General features: G+C 47.9%; 1 protein-coding gene across 4 annotated transcripts in view; it reads right to left on the bottom strand.

The window, feature by feature from the left end:
* Positions 1–26,123, bottom strand: part of BCL9 (BCL9 transcription coactivator) — a 57,262-nt gene that overhangs the window by 7,608 nt on the left and 23,531 nt on the right. For 2 of the 4 annotated variants that reach the window (XM_058018556.1, XM_058018559.1), the window contains exons 1-6: positions 21,707–21,791; positions 6,859–6,941; positions 3,656–3,964; positions 1,800–2,116; positions 730–919; positions 161–260 (exon numbers count right to left, since the gene is read on the bottom strand). In XM_058018556.1, coding sequence (XP_057874539.1) covers positions 161–260; positions 730–919; positions 1,800–2,116; positions 3,656–3,708 — 660 coding nt within the window. In that variant the 5' untranslated portion in view covers positions 3,709–3,964; positions 6,859–6,941; positions 21,707–21,791. Of the gene's footprint in view, positions 1–160; positions 261–729; positions 920–1,799; positions 2,117–3,655; positions 3,965–6,858; positions 6,942–21,706; positions 21,792–26,123 lie in introns of those variants that run through there. The other 2 variants (XM_058018558.1, XM_058018557.1) reach the window with 2 other exon arrangements.

Genomic DNA, 26,123 nt, shown 5'->3' with positions numbered 1-26,123 from the left:
CTCTTCTTTGGATGACCCAAGACATTTATTTGCAGACAGCCTGAATGACAACTGTCTTGCTAAAACTTATTTCAGAGTGTAAATAATCATCCATCTCTCTGAACCACACACAGGCACATTTACCATTTCCCCTCCTCACCCCCATGCAGGTATTCCCTACCAAGGGTACAGTGTTTCGTTCCGCCTTGCTGTTTGAGATGTTCTGGATATGAAAGGACACGATGGTTTCCACCTGTCCCTTCAGCACAGCTTCTGCAGCCCTGCAAAGACAGACAGGCAGATGCACACATCCAGTTGAAACCAAGAATCAAATTTTCTTAACTGGCCTCCTTTCTATCTTTCAGTTGGCAAAAGGGAGAAAGATTTAGACACACATATTTCACTCTAGATGAGTAGCAAAAGAAAAATGCTTACGTCTACAAACTCATCAGCATTCAGGGTTCATGTCTCAGTTTAAGCCATCCTGGCTTCTATTCATTGCATGGATTGCAAAACAATATCCACCACTATTTGCCAAAAAAAATTATATACCCATACCTCAGAGAATGAAACAATTACTTCTCAGAGCAAAGAAGGAAGGATATGGTCCACTCCAACCTCTTCAGCATCCCCAAAACAAGTAATGACTTTTTGCTACTTGATGCAGAAAGTGCCCTTGATAATCTCTTAAAAGATGAGCACAAATGCAATTCCTGCTCTCAGAAGACATTCAAGCAGCTACCTACTTACTTGTTGGCCATCTCAGTAGAAAAGACGTAAACCACTTTGGATGGAGTCTTCTGCCCACTTGCTGGCTCCAAAGTGGCAGTCAGACCATGGGAAGGTGTGGAAGACCTTGGGGCTGAAGCATTTGAAGGAGTCATGGAGTGTGGTGTGTGCTGAGACTCCTGGGACTTCACATGATCAGCAGAATTGCAGTCTGGAAAGGGACAAAGGGGAAAAGAAGGGAATCACTATTTTGGGATCTCTTTGCAAATCAATTCTGGAAAATGATCAGAGCTTTTTTCTCTGCTGAAATTTCCTGCTTCTTCCTCAAGCATCACTGAAGGCAATTCTTCTATTACACCACATGTGTTTCCTCTAAAGCCTTGGTGTACTTCAAGCAACACTGGGAGAAAGCTCCTCTTGTGTTCCTTTCCAACGAAAGTGGCAGTTCCCACAACTGATCTCTTTGAATTCTCTAATGACCACATAAAAAAGCAGGAAAACTACACTTTTATGTAGGAACAAAGATAAATATATCTGCTTCAGGAAAACACTCCTGCAAAACCTGAATTTTTCTTTAGGTGACCTAGCAAAGATGGACAAGTGAACATGTGGTCAGGTTTTGCACTGCCTCACAGAGGCAATGCTGGAGCCAGGAACAGAAATCCCAGCTCTCTGGCTTGTGTTACCAGTCAGGGTGCTATGGGTTATGTATCTATGTTGACAAAACAGACCTGCATATTGTTAAAACCCCAGTTACAACGGAACAGTTCCTGAAAGGCCAAAGGCCAGAAGGAGACCAACAGGTTGCATTCGTACTTATAAATCCTCTGGGGGAGTTTAAGAGTTACAAAGGAACTTTCCCACCAGAGTCAGGTCTGGGCTCTAACCGAGCGTGAACAAGACATTTACCAATGCCAGCTATGACAACCTCTCCTCTTTGCCTGCTTTCAAGACCTTTAGATTTCACTGGCTGGAACTTTGAGAACCCCAGACAAACAAAATGTCTCACTAATACTTGCAGAGCAATTCTCCATCTCATAGAGGACTCAGATTGATTGTCTGCACTTGCACATGAACCCTAGCACACGTACCTTTGATTTCTGGGTCATCATTAGGAGTCCCAGCTTCCCTCTGTTCAAAGGAGTCTGCTGAAATGCTCCTCTCTCTCTTCCCCTTCCCCTTGGCACCATTTCCAGCCCCATTCTTCAGCCCCATACTCCCACCCGGGCCCGGGAGCACTTTGGGGGTGTGACCTCCACTTTTGGGGTCACAGGGAGAGGGCTGGGATTGGCTGGTGGAGCCCCCTTGTTTGCCTTGGTTGGAAAATTTGGAATCCAGCTGAGGGTTGCCAGACGGGGACATCACTGTAGGGGGACGGACCATCACCTCCTGCTTTGATTTGGGGCTACTGGGGAGAGAGAAAAAAAAAAGAAAGAAAAGGAAAGAGTGACAAATCACACCATTGATTCATTCAGCCCTGTAGGAACAGATTAGAGTGAAGCAGAAACAACCACTGTCACCTTTACAAGCTAAGACAATTGCTGACAAATAAAAAATGCCTGCAAGCTTAGAGTCATGCAGGTGCTTTTTTGAACATGCCCTGAAAGGGTTATTATCCAAGATGGAATCTCATTGCTCAAGAAGGCACCAGGGCAAACCACAGACCTGCCAGATCCCAGAAACTGCTGTCACATGAGGACCCACCTCTGGCGCTTCTGTCAATAAAGACAACGGTTTCTATGTGCACAGAGAAGCACCTCACACCAAGACCAGCTCAGAGTAAACAAACAAGGCACTATAAAGTTCCCCTCACCATTCTCCTGGACCCCAACTACCCTGCAGCTCTGATCAGCAGACCCCCCCAACCCGTCCCTTGCACCTCCCTATCCAGTTCTACAGGGAGCACAAGGAAAACCCAGCATTGCTGCAGCATTCGTCATCCACCGGGGCGAGCTGCCAGAGAAACACAAACCTCTGACCGTGAAAACAATTAAACCAGCTACAACCTGCCCCTGAATCAGGAAAGTGAAGGATACCATCTCCAAGCACACTCCTGCAAAATGGGGCAGATGAATCCTCCTCAGTTTGCCAAAGGAGACTCAGAGTCTTTCATTCCTCTTCCATCCAGCAAATTGCATCCTAAAACTATTTTGCTCCTCTGCAGGTATTAGGCACCCCTTCCCTCCTCACCCTTCACTGCTACTGGATCTTCTGCATTGTGTTTTAGCATCATCACTATCACTTCCAACAGGCATCCTCCTCCTAGCATCCTCACTGTGGGACTCACACAAGCTGTTCCCTCCTCTGGACAGGCATCTGACTCAGAAGCATTCCCTCTGAAACACTGTTAAGCTCCAGATGACCTCTAGGAGTAAAAACTCAAACTCGAGAATGCTGTCAATCAGAACCATCCTAAGTCCCTGGACACCGCTTTGCTTTCATACTTTTCCCTTTCCAAATTAGTGGAGAAGAAATGCTGCCCAGCTGCACTGGCAGGTGACTGATGCAGAGGATCTCAGTGCTCAGCTGATCAGTTCTCCAGGCTGTTCAAGCCAATAATATGGAGAAAGCATTTTGTGTGAAAGTACAGAGACCTTCTGATGTCCGGCTGTCTCTCAGGAAACAGATAATTAGAAGAGGAGGAAAGGGAAAAAAAACCAAGGTAGAAACAGCAGGTTTATTCTCCTGCTGCCTGGTAGAAGGGAGGAGAGCACAAGGAACAGAAAACCCATGCCTCCTGGGTTTACAGCTTTCAGCTCATCCTGAGCCTTGCCAACATGGAGACCACCAGCACTGTGCAGCCACTGCTCAGGTACTCAGCAGGCTGATGGGAGCACAGAGGGACCAGGAAGCCACACTGCCACAGCCCCTGGGCTAATCCAGCAGCAGAGCAGGGCTGGCAACGTGCACCAACCCACAGCAGCTGACTGCAGGCTCTTCTCCTTACCTCTGTGTGTTGCCTGACGGGGAGTTCCTCACTTTGGGGTTACTGGAATGCATTGACAGAAATCCTGAGCTCACAGTCTCACACACACGCAGATGGGCTCTCGGCACGTTCCTCTGGGGAGCGTGTGCCGCCAGAGGCAGCGTCGCAGCGCTTCCTGCCACCCGCTCCTCTCAGGGCTGGCTGCCTGCTTGCCTTTTTCCTCTTTGCTCCTCGCTGCTTTTGCACTGGGCACTTCCCTCCTGCAGCTCCAGCATTCTCTAGATGCGTGCCTCCTGCTGCCCAGGGGAAGTCTCGCATCTCCAGGGCACACTGCAAAGCACCCCACAAGGAGAGAACAGAAAACCAATGAGGAACTTGCTAAGCAGATGTGTCTGCTGTGAAGCTGTGCATGGCAGTTCTTCCCCCATTCCCAAGAAGACAGACCATTGAGTTTACAGGCAGTGAGGCCATCTTCCCTTTGTCCAAAGCAAATCATTCTGGAGTCAACAAAACAGGGAAGCACCTTGGATCTGAACACTTACATTAAAGACACTTCAAAAGTCAGCAGGAAGCCAAAAGTACAAATCCCCAACATGACTGAGCTATCCAAAATTCCCCTGTGAATGGCCATAATCTGATATTTCTTAAGAACATAAACTCTGCTTAAATCTTTTGTCTCTTTGGTCCAATATACCCAGACACATGTTCAATGATGTGTGCTAAGGGTTACACAAAGGGAGAAAAATAAAATAAAATGCCTTCCTGACCACCTGTAAGTTACTGCTCTGTGAGATTACTCTGAAAGCATGAAGGGTTAGTCACTCATCATATCTATTAGAAAGGTCAAAAAAGCACTGGAGTAGTACCCAGCTAAATTTGCTCAGCAACACACCACACATTATTGAGGCTTTAAAAAAAAGGGCACCAAAAAAGCAGCTGCTTTTTCAGCTTCTTTCTAAGAAACAATATGCATGACGTAGGCAGTAAGGCACATAAAGCTATTTCTGGAGGTGGAAACTATTGAACATTACTGTTTACGTGCTCTGGGCTAAATTATTTTGGAACAAATTTCTGTCTTGTTTATGTTTCAACAAAATCTCTCCTGTTCATCTCACCTACTCAGATGCAAATCCACTTAATTTAGAATCTAACCAAGATTTATTGTTAATGTATTAAGCATTGCTAGTTAAATATTATTCAAATGTAAATATTCCCAATATTCCTTCTCAGCACCAAAGAAGTAGTTTCTTCCCACATATACCAAATGAAACAATATAAATCTTATTAGGATGGGAGTGTCTTGAATTTTATGAAGAAACTACTGTTCAAACTGCATTTCAAAACAAAAAATTGGCTCATGTGCTGATGACACCAGAGGATTAAAAGACATGGGCACTCTATGATCACCTCTGGCAAACAGAGTTACCAGCAACTGGTAGTACTCAGCACCATGGTTTTTCAGTTCCCCAGATTTGTACAGTTGTGAAGTTGGGCTGTTGCACACATCAGTGACTTTGTGCTGCTCTACTTTATCATGATCCACACTGCAGTAGTTGTGTGAAGTTCTGCATCACCTACAAAAATTCTCCTCCCTATCCCCCATCTCCTTAATGAGTCAGAGCAGTCATCCTACTGCCTGTTCTCACCTCCACTGTGCTGCATGAACCTATTAATGTGGGGAACGTTTCTGCAGCAAATGTCTCATTTTCAAGGCCTCTTATCAGGCATAATCAGATGAACTCCAGCCTGAGCCACACACTCCAGAGCACCCACATGCCTCTCTGGGGCTATTGGCTGGTTATACCACTGATTTTGGCAACAATGTTGGAGTTACCCTATCCCTATTGCTCCTACTATTATGTTGCAATTACAGCTGGTTCTATACAGATACATTAAAGAGGAGACAGAATCTCTTCACACATATCTAAATTGTATCATCTTTGCATGCAAATTTGGCTCCTATGTCTGTTTCATTAAAGAAAACTGTAACATTATCAACAGCACCCAACTCTGCTTTCCAAGAGATTGACACATCTGTAAAAGCCAGTGGAACTCTGTGAAACTTCTGCACCCTCACTAAAGGTGAAGGTGTGACTGAAAATACACTGAATTCCAGGTTAAAAGAAATGAGAACAGAAGTAACAGCACAATAGTGAGCAGAGCTTGATGCTTACAGCAGGACGTAGATGCCTGCATGATGAACTTAAGTACTCTGGTTGCTTAATCCTCAGATTTTTCATTTGGATATTTATGCATTATGTTACCTTTTATTACAAGATTGTCAAGGGTCCCAGTCTTGCACAGTGCAATGAGAAAACATGAAGATAAGAATCACAATCAACTGGCCACATGGGATCATGGGATTCCTGACATCACCAAACTTTCAAGTACTTCACCCAGGGGTGGGAGGAGAACCCTCCAATTTTTTAACATTATTATTCTATATACACATCTTCCATATATATTAGTGATGTGCTGTGCAAGGGAACTGTGTTTTCCAATCTCAGTTTAAATTTATTCTTACCAGAGAGAGCTATAAAGGATACATCAATATATTCATTGGAGGAACAACAGCAACTCAACTTCCTCAGCTTCTTATTTCTGCACACGGGGAATGTACCATCTTTTATAATGTGAAATGGAATGTTTCATGATTTTTCTCAATGCACTTCTAACACATATATGCCTGGGAATCTAGTGTTCAATAATGGAAAAGCTCTAGAGAAATGTATTTCTGCAGCTGGAGTCTGCCTACCATAGCAAAGCCTGTATCATTGCTTTAAAATTAGAGGTAGGGTCAGTGACAGTGAATGGTCAAACCACTTTTCAAGACATTTTGGAAAGCTACATCCAAGGCTGTATTTTCAGGATGGCTTTAAAGCATGGCAGGCAAAGGTTGCAGAGAAATGGGATGGTTTAGCTGGCTACTCATTCTCACCATATCAGGCAAAGATCTGAATGGGAACTAACCCAAGGAGAACAACAGAAATTTCTATTCAGCTGGATTTTCCCCGTGATGTGGTTGATCATGTAACTGCATCACTATCATTACAAGCTCAGAAGAGGAGGTGAGAACAGGTGAAAATGTAGCCCCACCCCACTTGTTTGCAGCCTACAATTTGGATGGCTTTAAATTAACTCAAACTTTAACTGCATAGACAAAAGAGATGGATCTGCATTTGTGGAGATATTGTAGATCTTTGTTTTTCCAACAAGCAGCTTACCAAGACCCCTGGTGTCACGACACTGCAGTACTCATCGTGGAGGCCATGAGTTGCAAACCACTTGTCTCACAAAAAACAGTCACCTGGAAAAAGGAGAGAAAGGGTTTCACCAAAAAGAACTCACAGATAAGCTGTACACCCCTTCCATGCATTCAGCCACAGAAGCAGGGAAACCAAAAGCTGCTCTGAACCACCAAGGGGAAGCCTCTGCTCAGCCTGGAAAGATTTATCAGCACCCAAGAAGCCACCATCAGACTGGAAGACTCTGAAGATCCATGCTGCCCATGGAGGGGAAATAGGGAAATAAACTCCCAAGTTTAGCCAGCTGGATTCCCATGAGCTCATCTGTGCTTAGAGAAGCTGGCACAAAGCTTGGGCATGTCATCTTCCCTTCTCTGCACCCACCTCTCTTCAAAGGCTCACCCTCCTGCCAAACCCTTGTGCTTCATATATGCAACCTCCTCCACAGCCAGCCAATGTATAAACAGAAACATCAAATATCAGGAAAAGCCAGGCAATCACATCTAGGGGAAAACCAGGCAGGTTTTAGAAGGAGGAAGCAATGTCTACTGCTCTGGCAGCTCCTACTTCACATCACTGCATACCCTACAGGAGGAAGAGAATCCAAAGCAAGTTTAAGTGCCTGAAAGCTCAGCAATACAAGGAAACACAGGCTCTGAAGAGCAGCTTACTGCTAAATTTGAGGTTAGCAAAAAAACCAGCAGTGACCTGCCAGCTTCTCCCTCACCCGCTGTGAAAACTGTAGAGGCTGCAAGACAGTGTGAATCCAGACAACACTCACACTGTCAGGGCCAGCGTGCTACCTCAGAGCACTCCCAGCTATTTACACAGCACAGACAGCCTTGCACTTAAAGTACAACTGCAAACTGAAATCACTACCAAAATTCTTCTGTGTAATCCCAATGCATTCTGCTGACCAGATCTCCTGACAGAAACCCAGGAGCTGGAGGCTCAACTAGTTATGCATTGTGAAAGCCTGTGCAGATTCTCTTCCCTCCAACATTCTCCAACTGTTATCTCCTGCAGCTTCACCTTAATCATGTAGCAATGTGCTGCCATGTAATCCACTTCACAAAACCAACCTACAAAGCTAGTCCCAAACAATGCAGCTACATTCTCCACCCAGTCCAGCCAAATCAAACAATGAAATCATCAAGGTGATAGACCATCCTTATCTAGCCAAGTCACACCTGCAGACAGCAGCTGAAACAAACACCCATCGCAACAAGCTGCTTCATCCAGTAAAACTCACCACAGCAGCACAATCATCCCTGAATCCAATTACCCTGTTTTATCTCCTCTCCCCTTTCCCCCACCCCACCCAACGAAACAATACAGGCTAAGCCATGCCAGTGCCAATACTGACACACCTCTACCAGAGCAGGGACAGGAATCACATTTCCCTTGAAGAGGAAAGCCTGTGAACACCAGCACACACCAGGATGGAGAGAATCTATCACAGACATTGCTCAGAGCTCTGCTCCTTGAAACATTCAATCCCAGCCTTGCAGACCATAGCTCAGGACTGCAAGAGGGGCACCATCCATCTTTGAGCTACCCAGTTACTGCACTGTAATTCCATTCCCTTGTGTCCCATCTCTGCTGCTCACCTGCACAGCCTTAGCCCTGTCAGCACAAGGCAGTTTGCTTCACAGTGAATTTAAGGGCAAAAGGCTGACAGCATGCACACAAAGCAGCTACCACACAGTAACTAATGAGATGCAAATGCACATCTCAGTCTACCTTTCAGTAAATATTTTGACCACCCCTGTACTTCTACAAACCAGCCACCATATTACTGCACTGCAAACAGAAGGCTTAAAAAAAATTCAAACTAGCTAATTCCTATTTTATGGCCTTAAGCTGAAGAAGCTTGATAGTGACAAGTGGTCAAGTACTTGGAGGTATATAGCATTATGGCTGTTCCAGCAGGAACAGCTGCAGTTATCACTGATTCACTTCAATCTTTTCTCCCTCTTTGAGGAGGAGAATGTGGAGAGATGAAATAAAAGCATACCAAGTAGATAAAAGTATCAGACTTGTGGCCTGACTGTGACATGAAGCATTAAAGGCAAGAAACCTTTCTCTGCATACAAGAAAGAGCACACTGCTATTTTCCCCATGGCCTTTCTGAGACTGTCAGTCTGTGCTGGACTGAGGGTGGTGAGAGCTCAAAATCAGCATGGAAAAAGAAAAAAGGCTGGAGACCTGCTGCTGCAGAAAACAAATGATAACTCTGAATGCAAGCTGAGCCTGCACCCTGAATTGTATCTGTGACAGTGGAGTGGGTAAAGAAGGAGAGTGGGATAAGGGAATGCTCAGGGAAGAACAGAAGCTTTAGAAGGAACCAAGAATAGCAGCAGCAGGAGGAATTTGAGCAACCAGTGATCCTGAGAGCCACCAGGAAGCAAACTTGTGCAAGTGCATCCACCAGTGGATTCCCTGTGTGAGCTGAGAGGTGGGGCCAGGCAGTGAATCAGCCAACGCGCTCCTTCAGCACATTCCCACTGGGAAGGGCACCTCCAACTCCTCCGACCCTCATTCAACCACATGAGAGGGAGAAGAGCTGCACTGGCAAGAGGTGACTCCCCTACACCCAAGAGCCACCACTGGTGTTCAGCACGTGCTGCACTTTGCAGTTTTGTTCAGCATTTGCTTATTTCACACACTTGCAGCTGAGCTGCACATTACTTTTTAATAAGCTGCTGTTTAATAAAGTGCTTGATTACACACCTCATTGAAAAGGAGAGCGACTGGCAAACAAGGAGGACACGGGCAGTGTTATTCCAAGCTTTTATTGAGCTGTCTGACTTCCTTAAGATCATGTAAAAGCAAACAGATAAAATGACATGAATGTTCTACACCCCATACATCTCCCTCTGACACTTGAGGATTCAGGGACACAGGACACTTCAATCCCTTGAAGCAGTCCAAATTTTTAGACAGGGGCTATTAAATACACCTTTAAATCTGTCTCTGCCTCCTAGCAAAAGCTGTCTTCCTCATCCTTTCCCAGGAATGGATAAAGCACATGCCTGTCACACTACTGGGATTGAACCCATCATCATTCAAATAGGTCTGTCAAAAATGCAACCTTGCCTTCTGCACACCAGCTCTGTCCTGGAGCCAGGAAAGCAACTTCAACCAGCCTAAGCCAATCAAACTCTATCCCATCCAGCACTTGTGAAGTTATAAATAATATTTAGCAGACAAATTTCCTGTTTCATCCCACAAGGTGTCCACGTGCTCACTGGCACAAAGGAGGCAGTGCTGACTGATGGCAAAGGCATGGATAAACTTATGCTTATTGAAATGCCTTTGTGCCCATCTTCTGCCAGGTCCCTCTGCCCCTTTTCACAAACAAGGGCAGAAAATACCTCAGGTACCTTCAGATAGATAACTTGGATACCTAAGGGTAGGTAGAGATAAGTTGTTCATCTAAGGTGATAAGTGGTCAAGTACTTGGAGGTATATAGCATTATGGCTGTTCCAGCAGGAACAGCTGCAGTTATCACTGATTCACTTCAGTCTTTTCTCCCTCTTTGAGGAGGAGAATGTGGAGAGATGAAATAAAAGCATACCAAGTAGATAAAAGTATCAGACTTGTGGCCTGTGATAGCAACTCACAGCCAGCCATCAGTTTCTAGATGGTCCTCACTTACCCCAAAACAGTGTGGACTTTCCTATGCTCATGTCATAACAATAAAAAATGATACACAAAATTCTCACAGTCTCCCAGAGGATTCCATCTTAACCCCATCAGAGAAATCACTGCTGTTCCAAAGTCTGCACAGGATTCTCTCTACATTCACAGTTTTATAGCAGAAATTACTCTATCAATTAACAGAATAATCAAGAACTTGTATTAAAATAAGCTGAGGTGACACAAATGTGGGGGCTACACAATCTCCACCAGGCAGCACTGCAACCTCCACAGGGACAACACCTTCTCCTGTGGTGGTGTGTGAGCATCTCTAAATGAGTGGGTTATTGCCCACAACTAGATCCAGCCCTGAAGCACAGAGAAACACAGATTCACCTAAAATTAGCACCTTGAAGACCAACAGACACAGACAGGAAAAGGGCATGCCAGAATCTATGCCATTACATGGAGAGAAGTTCCCTTGAGGTGTTTCATTTGGTGTAAGAATTTAGGACCACAGGACAAGCATGCCAGAAACTGTAAGAATATTTAACCAGGCCCATGCAAATGCAGTACAGTGTGGTCACACAGTGCAGCTCTGCTGAGCCTACCTGTGCCTGCCCATCCACACCTCTCAAATAAGACAGCACAGACACCCTTCCTCCCATACTGCCTCCCAGCCCCCATCACCACAGATGGGGACCTTTCCCAAAGAACAAATCTCTCCTGAAGTCCATTCAAAACAAAGGCCACAGAAAATCCAACCTTTTGCTCTACATCCTTAAAACATGCAGTGAAGACAATCACTGACAGAGCACAGTACAAACTCAGAGAATTAAGTGTTTTATGAGTTTCTCATGTCACTATTCCCTTTTCTGAGAAAATGGTATCTCTAGCAACTATTCTCTTCCTTCTGAGAAGTACATGGATAACCAACAGTAGCCATGATATAAAAGCTGTATAAGTAATCACTCTTTTTAGGCAATTTTTAAAAATCATTCTAAAACAGTCTTTTGCAACAGACATGTTGCCTGCTACTCTCACAAGCGCAACTTTCAAGAGTTGTGAATAACACTAACACTTCTTGTCAAACAGACAACTCCATGTCCATTAAACTTTATTTTTAATGTATTTAACCACATTTCAGTGCATTATTAATCAACAGGGATGCATGGCTGTCCTAGACAGCTTCTGACTCTGTAAAACTCCTTCTCCAAGGACACTGAGGGATGCTGGTGATCAAATTCAAGGTGTACACAGACTAACACTGAGAGCTTTTCAATTTCCCATCTGCTATTATGTAAAAAACACTTGAACTACTTGGTTCACTTGGGACTGGAACAAGCTCTTGGCAGATTCTGACACAGTTCCAGAAATCAGTCTGGGGAAAAAGCCAAAAGAAAAATTCTTTAAAAAAACCCCTCCAAGCCTAAGCTCCAGCTATCTGCTTCTGCAGAGGCACATGATGAGCACTTGCCCTCAGTGCTCCTGCCATTCCAGCAGCAGCAGTGGCACTGGCAGGTGCCGGCCGGGGCGTCGCGGCCGCCGTCGCGCTCCCTGTCACGACATGGTGCCGACCTGAGCTCAGCCTGGCACAGCTGCCAACATCACTGCAGCCCCACCTCTGGGAGCAGGGCTGGGAGCAGCCCCTGTGCTTCACAAGGGCACTTTGGAGCTCCCTGTGTGGAGTGTGGCTCACCCGAGCAGCAGCCGGGCTGCCATGGAGTGCCAGCTACTGTACACACCGATAACGATCAAAAGCTCCAGCAATAAGGGATTTTTCAAGAAACATTTTAACATTATTTCCCTAATATATGACAGGCTTCTGCAGCTTTCCATGTCATGTTAGCAGTTAACAGCCTTAGCATCAGTCAGCATTGCATGCAGGAGTCCAGGGGGTAATGAGAGTTCTCTATGGCCTGCTTTCATAGCTTTGGCTTCTGTCAAAACTTCATTTACTTTTCAGGAGTTAGGAGAAGCTACAGGCAATCTCCTTCCTCTTACTTCTGAGTTCATTTTTTGAAAAATTTAAATAAGGACATCAGCATGAACAACCGCAGGTAAAAGACACCTGTGTCAAACTTGCCAGCAAGCCATTCTCTAGAAACTAATCTGTTGAAAGGGGCTGGGGGAAAATATGCTGAAATACTGGATGGGGAGACAGGACAAAGGATACAGCACTTTGCTCTTCTACAAGTATTAACACCACACTGCTTAAACAAAAGGCTTGGGAGAAGCAAGTCACTAATCAGCTCAGCCCAGAAAAAACCCAAGTGCTTTTTCCTTCCCTTTCAGCATCCCTTCCACAGGCTCCCAGAATGAAAGATAAGAAGCAATCCTCAGGCATAGCTCCTTGGGCTGCAATTCTGTCAGTTCTCATAAGCTAAGTGGGGCTGGGATGGGTCAGTGCAGGACAGAGCTCCTGTGAGAAAAGCCCAGTGCTACAGCAAGCAGTAATTCCCCACTGTGCTGCAAGGGGACACGACACAGACACCAGCTGGAGCTGCTGGGGGTGAGCCACACACCTTCCTTCATGGGAACTTCACCTCTACAGCTCTGCTCTCTCTGCTCCCAAATGAGCTCTTTGCCAAGGCCCCCCTGAGCATCACCACCCTCCAGCAGTGCCTGCCAGACCAGTTTTGGTTCAGGACTGTCACCAGCAGCTCAGCTCCTCTGCATGGGCCCTCCTGCTGTTCTCAGGCACATGGGGAGCTCAGCACCACAAACCCGGCATTCCCATGGGAGCAGAGCTGAAGAGCTACTGCACCCCTGCAGCTCACTGCTGGGTGAAATGTGTGCCAGGGTGTGCTTGTCCCTGGAGCACTGAACCCCTCATTCTCTGGCTTTCAGACCCACTTTAGGCATGTGAGAGGCTGCATGACCCTCAGTGACACGGTGCAGTGATTCCACACTGGCTTCCCAGCTATTAAATGCAGCATCCTCCACACAGCAATGACTCTTCTAAGGAGTAAGGCACTTCAAAGAACTCCAGCAAGCAAAAACTGCATGTACACAGTACTCCACGGTGCTACATGATTATATCAAAGCTGCTGGGATGAAAAACTGACATTTGATAAATAACATGAGGTCACCTCAAAGATCTCAGAACACTGCATGTAAAAACGTTATTTTGACAAGAAATTAAGCAATTGTATAATCAGGTCTATTATCAAATCTACTGCTTTGACACGATCTTCTAAAAGTACGAGGAGCATGCAACTCCAATTGCTGCAGGATCCTCCCTCACTCAACACAAGATGTAGGCATTTAATATGCCTCTAGTTAGCCACGCATGTACAGCACAGCCTAACGCACTTCAAAGTATTTACTGTGCTCTGTAAACACAGCGCTACTTTCAAAGCTCATAGCTGTCAAATCAAAGCTGCCTTTCACTAAAGCATTCAGAAGCATTTCTGCTGGATGGTGGCTATTTGCCTGACAGTTTCAACCTTCTATCCCCCAACCACAAGAAGGTTAAATATTTTTTTATATATGCATATATATATATATAAAATTATTATTTTCAAGAGGCAGAAGAAAGTGTTTTCTTGCTAACGAGCTGTCACATCATTTTGACCTGAAGTTTACTTTTTTTCCCCTCATACATACATATAAAATGCGGTGGAAAACTTCCACCATCAGAAGTTCTGAAAAGAATTTCTCCATACATACTGTCCATTGTGCCAGCTGTCTCTGCTCACCTCAACAGGCTACAACTTGGTTTTATATTACACTGCAAATACATTTCTAATCAATCCTCAAACAAATCCAGATTGGTACATAGATAGAACATTGCCATTTCTCAGGCAGTGGAACAGTGATATCACGACACCTGAAGAAGTCAGTTTAGCAAAATGCAGAAAGCAGAGCTCTGAGCAACCTGAAAAATGCCCTGCACTGCTTGATCTCACCCAGTGTTTTTAATCAGTGAGCCACTAAACCAGAATTTTTGTTCAGGTCTTCACAACTCTGTACACACTGCAAAGGTGGCAAAGATAGCTTGACACAACATACACAGGCAGACTCAGAGACTAAAAGCAATTTGTAGAGCGTAAGTAACGTGGTCGAGTAGATAAATCACAGGCACGTTCAGAGCCCAGCTCTGTTATCAAGTTTGCCACCAAATCCAGGCAATCCTGGCTTTAAAAGAGCCCACGGGCCCCAGCCACCCCACTGATAAGTAAAACAGATTCTGCACCCTTTGTTCAGAAGGCACAGGGGACAACCACAGGCACTCTGAGACCATCAGTGACAAGGTGGGTCAGAGACTTAAAGCTCTCTTGCTCTGCTACTGTGCAGACAGAGCCTCACCAGGAGGAAAAACACAGCAGCACTGCTTTCTTTAGAGGCCAAACAGCCCTGAAAACAAGACAGCCAGCTCAGAGTAATTGCCAGTGCTAGGAGCTCACCAGGCAGCTGTGTGGCTATCTGTGCCTGAACAACTGCTGTGAACCCAACACAGAAAACAGCAAGCTCTCCCTCCATTCCATGTGCAGCTGAATTGTTGTGTGTATCATCCACTCTTTATGCCACTGACTGTGCCACTAAGGAGCACCTAAAACCAGCACTGCTTTCAAGACTGCAGCACCCAATTTTCAGTGAAACCTCAGAGGACATTGCTCCATCCTTCTTTGTTGAAAGAAATCATGTCAGTGGTAAAAGGCACTTCTTCCTTCCCTCAAAAGGATTTCATTGATTCTGCCTAGGCTTTAAAAAGCAAACAGGCCAAACACCTTCTAGCTCCCCTGCTCACTTCCCCTCCCTATTCCACAAGCATCTTCTTGGAGGCCAAACAAGGAAAACCCCACTTCTGCTTTCAAGTCTGTCTGAAAAGAAAGGCATCTCTCTAAAGAGAGAACATTCATTCTTCAGATATAGTTAACTGCAATTTCATAACAGTATTTAAAATAAATTCAATTAGTGTTGTCAAAGTAGATCAAAACCAGAGTGCTCAGATTCAAACTCTGCAAAAGAATATGTAAGAACAAGGCACAGAAGTAGGAATAAATAAAATGTAAAAAGTTGTGAGGCAGCAGTTCACTTCAGAATAGCCACAGTTTACCAGATTTCAGGGTGGTTCACCAGGATCCAGCCAAAGCCTATGGCACATCTCATATGCTGGTTCTCAATCAAGTTTGCAGAGAAGTGTGAGAACCCTGCTGCAAACCCAGGCACAACAAGCTACTCCATCCCTCCCTTCCCCAATATAGAAGCACAACAGCTAGAGCAGAATAAAAAAGAAGGCTTAGACCACAGGCTTAATACTTCTTCCAAAATTTCTACTGCCACTGATTATGATAATTGAATATTCTTCATATTCTTAAAGACATCTGATGCTTTTTAACTCTTGTTGAATTCTTGCTCCTCAGCAAGATTCTCACAGCATGAGTTTCACTGCTTAATTGCAACCATACTAAACAGTGTATGTCAATTTACAGTACATGTTCTGGATCAACAGAAAGTCTTGAGGCAGCAGAAACTCTTCCACAGCAAAGCCCCAACACTCTTCTGCTGGCCCTGCTTAAAGCTTCTTCAAGAGGGCTCCTCTTTTGATACCTTGCATTCAGAGATGATTTTTGGCAAAAAGAACAAGGTAAGCTGGAGGAGCTGTTCTCAGGCAAGGGAAGCTGTAACAAACAGGTGTAAAAAACATTTAGCAAGTTTAGCAGACTCTTAGCAATGTAGTTAGATGAGCATTCCTTTTGGCAGAGAACTGCTGGTACCAATATTTACTGCCACCCCTGCACCACACTGCCTGAGGTGCCCGTGGCACACCAGCCTGGCAGAGTGATGCAGGCTGAGCATCATCATTTCTCTGCCAGGCTCCTTCTGATCCAGATCAGCTCCCTGAGCCCTTCCAGCATCCAGCTGCTCCAAAGCAGCAGCACCAGCACACACACAGCAGGGTGGTGCAGGCAGAACAGATGAGCACCAAGGACTCCTCAAATCCCAGCTCCAGCACTGAGGGAAGAGCCCACAGGCACAGAGGGCAGCTCAGCCCACAGGTAAGGGTGCACTCACAAAGCACAGCCCTGCTTCTCCAAAAATATCAATCAGAAGTGAACACTGCAACAGTTCACTTGGATTCAGCACATTAAATGTCACCTATTGTTGCTAACCAGCGTTTATGAGCCTGCATGTTCTTAAAGGCAACCCTTTGGAAATTTCCCAACAGATTTTTTTTTTTTTGTTCAAGTTCTTCAAGATTATCTGTGATTCCTAATTATGAATAAAGTTCCTGTTCTTCTGGACTTGTGTAGTCCCTACTACAAAGGAGGTCAAGCTCCAAAACAATTCAACTTTTAAAGCAGTAAAACAAAAAACCTAACAGACAAGTAAGGGTACGTAGGGGAAGGCTCTTTTAAATTCAATAGGCAGAGCAGTGCTTGAACAAAAATTCGGCAATGAGATCTCCTTCCATTCACAAATTGCTCTGAAAAACTGAGTTAACACCTTTATTTTGCCAGCAGGAAGACCAGAGGGACTCCAGCAGAGCTTGTAAGCAGGAAATCCAAGCCCACAGCAAAACTTGCTGGGTTAAAGGACTTCATATCTGTGTAAACAGACCACAGACCTTAGGGAGGCACAGAGACTTCTGTGAAGTCCAAGGCCACACAAACGAGCTAGAAGGATTTTATGAAGGCTGCCTGCATTGCTATGAAGAAATTCTGACAAACTTCTACAAAGCAGAAGAGAAAAAGCCCTGCAAGGCAGCACAGCTCACATTTAAGATAAAATTAGTTTGAATACTCACTTGAGTGTAATTGCTTCACAGGATAAAGTTGTTGTTGCTGTTTGGGGTTGGGGTTTTTTTCCTATTGAATTTATAAAAGACCAGCAAAATTCCTAAGCCATAGGCACAGTTTGTGAGGCAAGAGAATTGACACAGCACGTCAAGAATTCAGAGGAAAAAAAACAACATCTAGGAAGAAACACGTAGAAATAGGTATGGGAAGTGAATGTGCTGCAGAGTAGCAAGCCTTTGAATAGCTGGGAAATATGGATCAAAGGTACTCCATTCTTATCCACATCAAACACACAAACTGCTCAGAAAAGCTGTAGTAGATGAATATTTTAGCCTTGTGGCTTGCAGTCGCCTCAGTTTCTATATTTGGGTATTTGGTGACAAATGCAGTTTGGCTGTGGACTAACCCTGACTGAAAACAATCCAAGCACATGAACTGTAAAGATGAAATGTAAGCTGGGGAGGAAGGAGGGGGAAAGCACAGGGAAGAAAGAGTCCACACCCTTTGTATCCATAATACCCAAAAGAGATCTACAAAGTTTCTGGTTGTATGACCAGAAACCTATTTATTTTCTTTCACATTAAAATTCAGGTCCTGCCTAGCTTAGAAGATTGTGTTGACCAATAAACAAATTAACTCATCACAAGAGAGAAAAGCAAAATAACTCCCCAAAACAAACAAGGGAAAAAAAAAAAAAACCTAGTGTACAAAAAGATGGTCACAACACTGCTATCATAGTCCAGCTACTCCCCCACACCAGAGCAAATCACAAATTTTCCCAGAACCTCTTTAAACATCTAGGAGCTAAATAATCTGTACTGGGAAAACTACACTGGGAAGTCATAAACAGAGCTTTTACTAAACGCTGCAAAAATCAAGTGCACGGGCAGAATCCATTCCCAAAAGAATTTATCACGTTAACCTGACCAAAGATGAGCAGCTGAATGGGAGGGGGACTTACACAAAAACTTGTTTAGGGTGGGGGCTTTTTTTGCTTGGTTTTGTTCACACTTATTTAACGTCAATGATTGATTAACATTTTGGATAAAGGAGGTCTTTGTTAGTGATTCAGCATCTCCACCCCTTCAATTAAGGTGTTAAGAGTTCACACAAGTGCAGTGAGACCCGAGATCCCCAGACCCCTCTCCACAATAAAATCCCGACCCAAAAAAAAAAAAACAGATTAAAAAAACAAAACAAAACAAAAACGCACTTGCCCCACTGAGAAAATTCCAAAATCCCAAAACTAACATCGTTGCTAACTCCAAGTCAAAAAAAAGAAAGATGCCTTTCTTTTGTTGTTTGAGGAGAGGCCAGCAAGGGAGACAGGCAAAGAATATGAGCCCTTGAGCCATTTTTATGCACTGAGTAAGAAAAAAAGGACACATTCATTAAAAATAATCTCTTTGGAGATCACTGTTAAAAGAAAAAAAAAATCCACACCGCGTAACAGAGCCATCGTGCCAGCCTGTCCAAAATGGCTCTAAAGCTGGGGAAAACAAGCCCTGTGGCTGAGGCAGGAAAGCAGATCCCTGTGCCATGGGAGGCAGGCTGTGCTCTCCTGCAAGCACAGCTCCTGTGCCCAGGAGGGACACAAAACCACTCTGTGTGTGTGTGCCCCGATCAGCTCCCCACACCTGTAACACCCCACTTCAGCCAGACACACCTCAGAGAAAGCAGCAGAGAGGGAAACGAAAATAAATGAGGATAAAACTGCCCAAGTGTGTTAATTCTTCAATTTTACTTCACATGCTGCCTTGCCTAGCTTTCCAATGGTTGGTATTGTAATATCTTGAGCAATCGCTGATCAAATAATCCAACAAAACAGAAAAAAAAATCTGCATCACTTTTTTTTTCCTCATGCTTTTAAAGATTGATGATACATTTAAGGCTCCCTCAGAGCATCCAATGTCTGTGTGGGCTTTTCACAGAGAAACCAAGGACAAAATACTTTCAAGGAAAATAAAAATGTTACTGGAACCCCTAAAAACAGAGAGAGCTGTCTCCCCCGCTTCCTCCAACTGTGTTTTGACAGAAAATCATCCAGTCACCAACAAGGAGGCTTAAGGAGACAAACTTCACTTGGCACAGCCTTTCTTCTGTGCCCAGACCAAGGAGAAGGTGTTATTTTACCAGGTAAGGGCTACCAGACTTGATGTTTCTGTCCCAAAAGTGAGTTTGTGTTTATTTCCAGACCAGCCTCAGAGTCCACGTTAGGTCTGACATCTGAAGAATAAAATAATCTTTCCTTTCACCCTGGTGGGCTTTGAACCACTCCACAACCAGCTCCCATCTGACACTTACTTCATTCTTTCTTTGCTGCATGACAATCTTCTGATTTCTCATGTAGTTTACTATTAAAGCACTAATCGTGTAATCATCCCACCTTAATATTTTACACCCAAATAGCAACCCACCAATGGCTGTCACATCAGATCCTTCCCATCTGTCTCCTCACGCTTTGTCTGTTCTCCCTGAGTAAAATCCACCTTCCATATCCCAGACATTCCATCTTCAGAGGCTTTTTAGACCCAGAGAACCTGGGGACAGGGAGCTGGACAACACAGAAATACAGGCTTCTCTCTCATCCTACAAGTGGAGCCTTGCTGCCTGCATGCATCCACCTGCCCCACCATTTCCCTAAGCATTTGGGGTCTCTACTACTCATTTTTTGACTCATCATCTAACCCTTAACCTCACGAAACTTCAGATTTAGCCTCTCTTCCCCCTTTGCAGCCAGCCAGAGCACAGACTCCCTCTCAGGCATAAACACACAGAGCCTCTCCTCTACCTAGTAGGAATCCTTCCAAACAAACACATTTCCCCTGCCTTGACAGATACTGCTCTTCCCCACAACCCCCATACACAAGATCCTCTCCCACACTTAATATCCCACCCACTAGTTTGATACTACAGGCTCAGCTTCCCTGGATTCCTGCTCCCCAGCTCTGGAGCCCCACAATTTCCCTCAAGACCATGTGCACCACCTCCCTCCTGCTGAAAGCACTTCCTACCTCATATTCCTGCACCCAGTGCTGCCCCAATCCCACTCCCATATCTCTTTCTTACCATGACTCAAGTCCCAACTCCTCACATGCTTCCCCACTCTCCCCAGCCAACCTCATACTCATTTCTTCACCCAGCTCTCCACATTTTTCCTGCAGACGCCCATAGTTCAGTAGTTCTGCCCTCCTCGGGCACTTCCCAGGTGATCTAATGTCCCACACACCATCTCCCACCCTCTCACTGTGTGTTTCACCTTGTGCCCCAGCCCAACCACAGAGCTCACACACACACAAGGTGGTGTGAAAGTGGGGCGGGAGCTTCCCCCTAGGACAATCTTCACTCCCAATCCAACAGCCCCTCCCATCCCATGTCCCAGCCCCTCACTGAGATTGGAATCTCACAGCCACCTCTCTGGTCCACCCAACACTGTCCTGGCACTTCCACACACCTCGGGGCAGCACCCACAGCCCCACAGAGCACACCCAGAGCTCCCCACACACCTCGGGGCAGCACGGAACACCCCAATATTGCACCCACAGCCCCACAGAGCACACCCAGAGCTCCCCACACACCTCGGGGCAGCACGGAACACCCCAATGCTGCATCCACAGCCCCACGGAGCACAGCCCCTGTGCCCCACATGTCACCCCAATGCTGCACCCACAGAGCACACCCAGAGCTCCCCACACACATCGGGGCAGCGCAGATCACCCCAATGCTGCTCCCACAGCCCCACAGAGCACAGCCCCTGTGCCCCACACACCTCTCCACACAGCAGAGAGCCCCAGCGCATCCTCCGCACCACCGAGCATCCCACACATCCCTCAGCTCTTGGAGCATCCCGTGCACCACACCGCGACCCGGGACAGCCCACACATGCCTACTCCCAGCACATCCCCTATGGCATCCCATGCATTCCTCCATATAGCACAGCCCCCGGGGCATCCCCTGCAGCACGACGCCGGGCACAGCATTCCATGTGCCGCTCCACACAGCACAACCTCCAGGGCTCCCAGTGCACCCCAAAGCACCCCACACATCCCAAAGAGCCCTTATGCGCCCTGCACCTCCTTCCATGGAGCACAGCTCCTGGAGCATCCCCTGCTCCCAACACGTCCCTCCATGGAGTACATCCTCCAGGCATCCCCTGCTCCCCACGGAGCATGGCTTCCAGAATATCCCCCATGCCCCATACACCCCTCCACGGAGCACGGCTCCCGCAGCATCCCCTGCTCCCCACACATCCCTCCATGGAGCACATCGCCCAGGTATCCCCTGCTCCCCACACGTCCCTCCACGGATCACAGCCCCTCAGGCACCCCATGCAACCCCTGGGCTCCCCCTCGCCGCCTCCTTTGGGGCACCCCCGGGACCCCCCCGAACTCCCGAACTTGGTGCGGCTGCCGGTGCCCGGTGCCCGCCCCGCACTCACCGCGCTCAGCCCGGGGCCGGCGCGGCGGCTCCGTCCCCCTCCCGCACACACACACAGGCTCCATTGTCCGCCGGCGCCTCCCCCCCCCGCTCCCCGCGCACATGGTACCGCCCAGCGCAGCCCCTCGCGCCCGCTCCCCCCGCCTGCTCCCCCACCCCCCCGCTTCCCCCCACACCGGTTCTATCCCCCCCCCAACCCCGCGCCCCCCTCCCGCCGCGTCCCGCAACCCGCGGAGAGAGGAATGGTACCGCCCGTCGCGCGCGCCCCGCCCCGGCAATGGTACCGTCCGCTACTCACTCGGCCGGCGGCGGGACCGCCTCTCGCTCCCCGCGCCGCGCAGTGGTCTCGCCCGACCCCCCCCGCCCCGCCTCTCCCCGGCCAGAGGGCGGGGACTGCGGCCCTTCCCCCTTCTCCGCACGGTGGTACCAGCCGGGCTCTTAAAGAGACAGGCTCCCTTCGGCCCTGCGGCCCCGCCCCTTCATTAAAATAGCCCGGCCCCCGCCCCGCGGCGGCCACGCCCCCTCCTCCCCTTTTAAAGAGACCGCGCGCCCGGGGCTCTTCTTAAAGGGGCCGCTTCCCCCGCCACTCCCCTGCTTCCCCCTCCACCCCAAACTCCCCTCGGCCGAGTCGGGCGCTGAGAGTCGCCCTCAGCGCCCCGGTTCCCCGGGCGGCGGGAAGGGCGCTCCCCGCGCTCCCGGTGCCCGCCAGGTACCGCAGGGGAGGCGGCCCCCGGTGGGGCCGGGGAGGGGCCCTGGCGCTCCCCCTGGGGCGGCGCGCTCGGGGGTCCCGCCCCCACCCTGCGACCCCCCCACACACACACATACAGCGGCACCCCCTTAACGGAAACGGCGCGCGGGGCCCCTGAGGGGATGCGGGATCGGGGATGCGGGATCGGGCATGGCGCCGCCCGGCCCAAGCTGGTGCCCTGCCCGCCCTTCTCGGCACCGGCCCGCCCAGGCCCACGCCGCTGCCGTGGTACCCCCGCCTCAGCCTCGCTGCCCCCCACCCGAGCCCTGGGGAGCCGAGGCGGCCCCGGGAATCGCCGCCAGCCCGGCGGTGGCACGGCCGGGGGAGCCGCCGGACCGTCGTGTAGCGGCCCGGGCGCTGGCACATGTCCCTGCCTTCCGCACGTTTCTGAGGAACGCGGGGTGAGGGCGGGAGGGGGGAATGAGCGGAGGAGAAACGCGTCCCTCCTCCTCCCCGGGGCTGAGCACCCCGAGTGCCCACCCGCCGAGAGAGCCGAGGGCTTTCTTGTGAGCAGAGAAAGCGCCAGGATAAGCAGCAGCTTGGAACTGAACAGGGAGGGACCAGGCGGTAATGGCAAACAGACACAACCTATCAACTCCTAAAAATGCTCAAGGGCCCCATCCTGGACAAATGCTCCGTGTTTGGGGGATTAGACATCAATGTAGTTTGGTTTCAAACTGGCAGTGAAGAGTTTTGAAGATTTGTAGCAATCCCCCGCCCTTTTCAGTCTGAGACTTACTCTGTGAAAAGACGGCTTTCAACATCCACTAATCCTTCTCCTTCACCTCCACAAAATGTTCTTAAAATGGGCGATCTCGTGGCTGTAAGGAAGAGGTTTCCAAGCCACCGGTGGCACACCGATGCAGCCGAACAGAGAAAGTCAGCGGATCAGTTTTGCTTATCCGCGCTGCCTGAATAACCTGTTTAGCCAATACAACATCAGTGAACAGAAATGCAGTGTCCTCCCTCCCCCTTTATCCTCAAACGACCCATTCTTTGTCCAACTCCCACTTTTAAGTAACTCAAGTCTTTGGAAGAAGACCCTTTTAGCGCAACATTCACGCTGGGCGTTGCTCTTGGCAGATAAAACCACCTCCTCTCTTTGCTCAGCCCTCAATCCCTTTTTCTCTTTTTGTCCCTCTCTTCTCCACCCCTTGTCCTTGCTCACTTGCAAACACTGTTAAAGAACTCTTTACAGCTTCCTGAGCACTGCAACAGTTGCTAATTATCACCTCTTACCCCAGATAGATACTCTTCCTTCAGGGACACACTTCTTAACAGTGGCGTTTCACTCCCTCCCGGTTTGCAGACCAGAGACCTGAAGCATTTCCCGCTGGACAGACTTCCAGCCCACTGACACCTTTTCTAGACAAGTCCCTGGGGCTACAAGTTCCCAGGATCCACGACCCGAAGGTGGAAATCTGGTCTCTGACAAGTCTTTCCACCCACTGACGCCAGCCCCACCTGCATCTTTCCAGCGATCGCGGCCAGCACCTTCCACAGCTGAAGTGGCGGTGAAACTGGAACCACCACCTCTGCTGCCATCGGTTCCACACTCTCCTCTACATGATGTTTAATCCTTGCCCATTTTTATAATGATACGGGTCTCTTTCAATGCAACACCTGCAATTCCTCCTGCCCTTCACCATCCCACCAGGATGGTGCAAGGAAGAGAATGTACCTCACAGTGCTTCCCACGGGAGATCCAGTCCCACTCACACCGACACCAGGAACCCATCGTGGCTTGCTCAAAAGGAAGTTGTTTGCCCTGGGCAGTAGAGGCTGGGATTTTTCTAAGGAGCCTAAGGAGGCCAGGCACCCAGCTTCCGTTTTCCAAAGGCACCTTTGAAAATCCTACTCTGTGCCTCAATCCCGATACATGGAACGGCAGTGATAAAATACATGGAGTCAGCAAACTGCCTTTTTTGTTCTCCTCCCTCCTCCGACCCAGTACTTCGCTGCCTGGTCCCTTCAGGAGTTAGACCGGGGAAAACGAGCACAAAATGCTACTAGTTTGCAGATGCTGTGGTTCCTCCGACTCCCCTCCCATCCCCCCGACCCCATCCCCCCACATTTCAAACAGTTATAAATGACTGTGCAACTCGGCAGGCAGCGGTCTCAAATAACCACACCAAGCCTCTCCCCTCCAACGGCTTTAAGTCTCTTCCTTCCTCTCTTTGGGGCTCCGGAGAGCAGCCATCAAGGTGCTCTGCTTCACTCTCAAGAGTTAAGTTGCTGCTTCACCCACCATCTTTGGGAATCCGCCACAGCAGTGAATTCCCAAGGCTGTCCTTGAAGGGTTTTACCATAGGAACTGACAACAACAGGCCCCAAAACGATCCTAACTGGTTGTAAGCCGGGATTTCAGGTAGCAGAGCCCCAGATGTTGGGACTGTCCCCAACAGCCTCGAGAGCAGCCCCCTGTACTGGGGCCTTGCTCTCCCTTGGCCAAGCTCTAAAAGCTGCCCCGGAGAAAGCAGCTGTCCCGACTCTTTAGAGCACTCCGGCAAATCCAAGAACATCTTGGAAGCATTACAGCTCTCACCACACTGTGTATGCTCTCCTCACAACTGCCCGTCTGCAGCGAGGGCAGGAGATCAGCCTGTCTATTCAAAAGCACGGCCCTCTTCCATCAGAGCAACCCAAGCCTAAGGAAAGTTGCCACAGGAGCTCTGCTTCTTGGGAGCAGACAGATCAGACAAGATAGCCCAGCCAGCAAAATAGATTTGCATGACACTTTCTGTGCATGGTTCAGAGCATGGCACACCCCGATCGCGGCTTTATTCTCTTCAAGGGCCTGGCCCTGCAAACACTTAATTTTACATGTGTAAGTAGAGTCCCACTGAAGCACAATGGAGCTACTCATGCAAATAACATTGAGAGCGTGTAGGGCTGTGGCTCTGTTTCACCGTTCCATCTGCAGCAGACCCAGTTTTAGAGGATCCTGCCATGCTCTCCCAGTTATTGCCGCTCACTTGTGCCAGTTAAACTATTTATGTAGCTACATGCATAGGTGAGCTGTTTAAACGATCCAACTTTTTATTTTAAAAGCCCTACTAACAAGAACAAAACCTTAACACCAGAGCAGCCCTGATGTAGATTTCATCCCCACAAGCAGCTGAACTGGCACAACTGGAGGAGGTGGAAACATCTGAGAAACAGGAACTTGTGAAGATGGGACTGAGGGAAGGTGAAATGGAGACATGGATCCTCAGCGTGTGACGGCTGGAGACATTACCCTTTTCTGAAGTCACACCCTGCTCCTGACCATTGACTGTCTGAAGTGGAGCCTTCTCCAACCACACACACAATCATTCCAGTGAAACACTTCCACCTCAAATCCAACAGTAGATTTGGCCTTTTCAATCAATAATATTTAAAAATCCTTGCCTCAAGGAAAGCTGTCAGCAATAAGAATTTGCCAGCAGTCCCTATACCCAGGATCATGGACAGGCAGTTCTCCTTGCAGGTAAAGGATGTCAACACCACACAGCCAGTACATTCCTGCTTCTGCACTCACGGGATCCCTCGCTATTAGCCTCGACGTGGCACATTTGGGCCATGAAAAGTGCTCCCTACAATTTATTTTTTTTAGTTCATGGACTATTCTATCTCCAGCAACTCTGTGCTGAAATTGCATCACATATTTCCTGTCTGCCGAGGCAAGATT

The sequence above is a fragment of the Melospiza georgiana genome, chromosome 2, assembly GCF_028018845.1.
Source record: "Melospiza georgiana isolate bMelGeo1 chromosome 2, bMelGeo1.pri, whole genome shotgun sequence".
Lineage (NCBI taxonomy): Eukaryota > Metazoa > Chordata > Aves > Passeriformes > Passerellidae > Melospiza > Melospiza georgiana.
The sequence above is the reverse complement of the archived record's forward strand: the minus strand, read 5'-3'. Positions and strand labels throughout refer to the sequence as shown.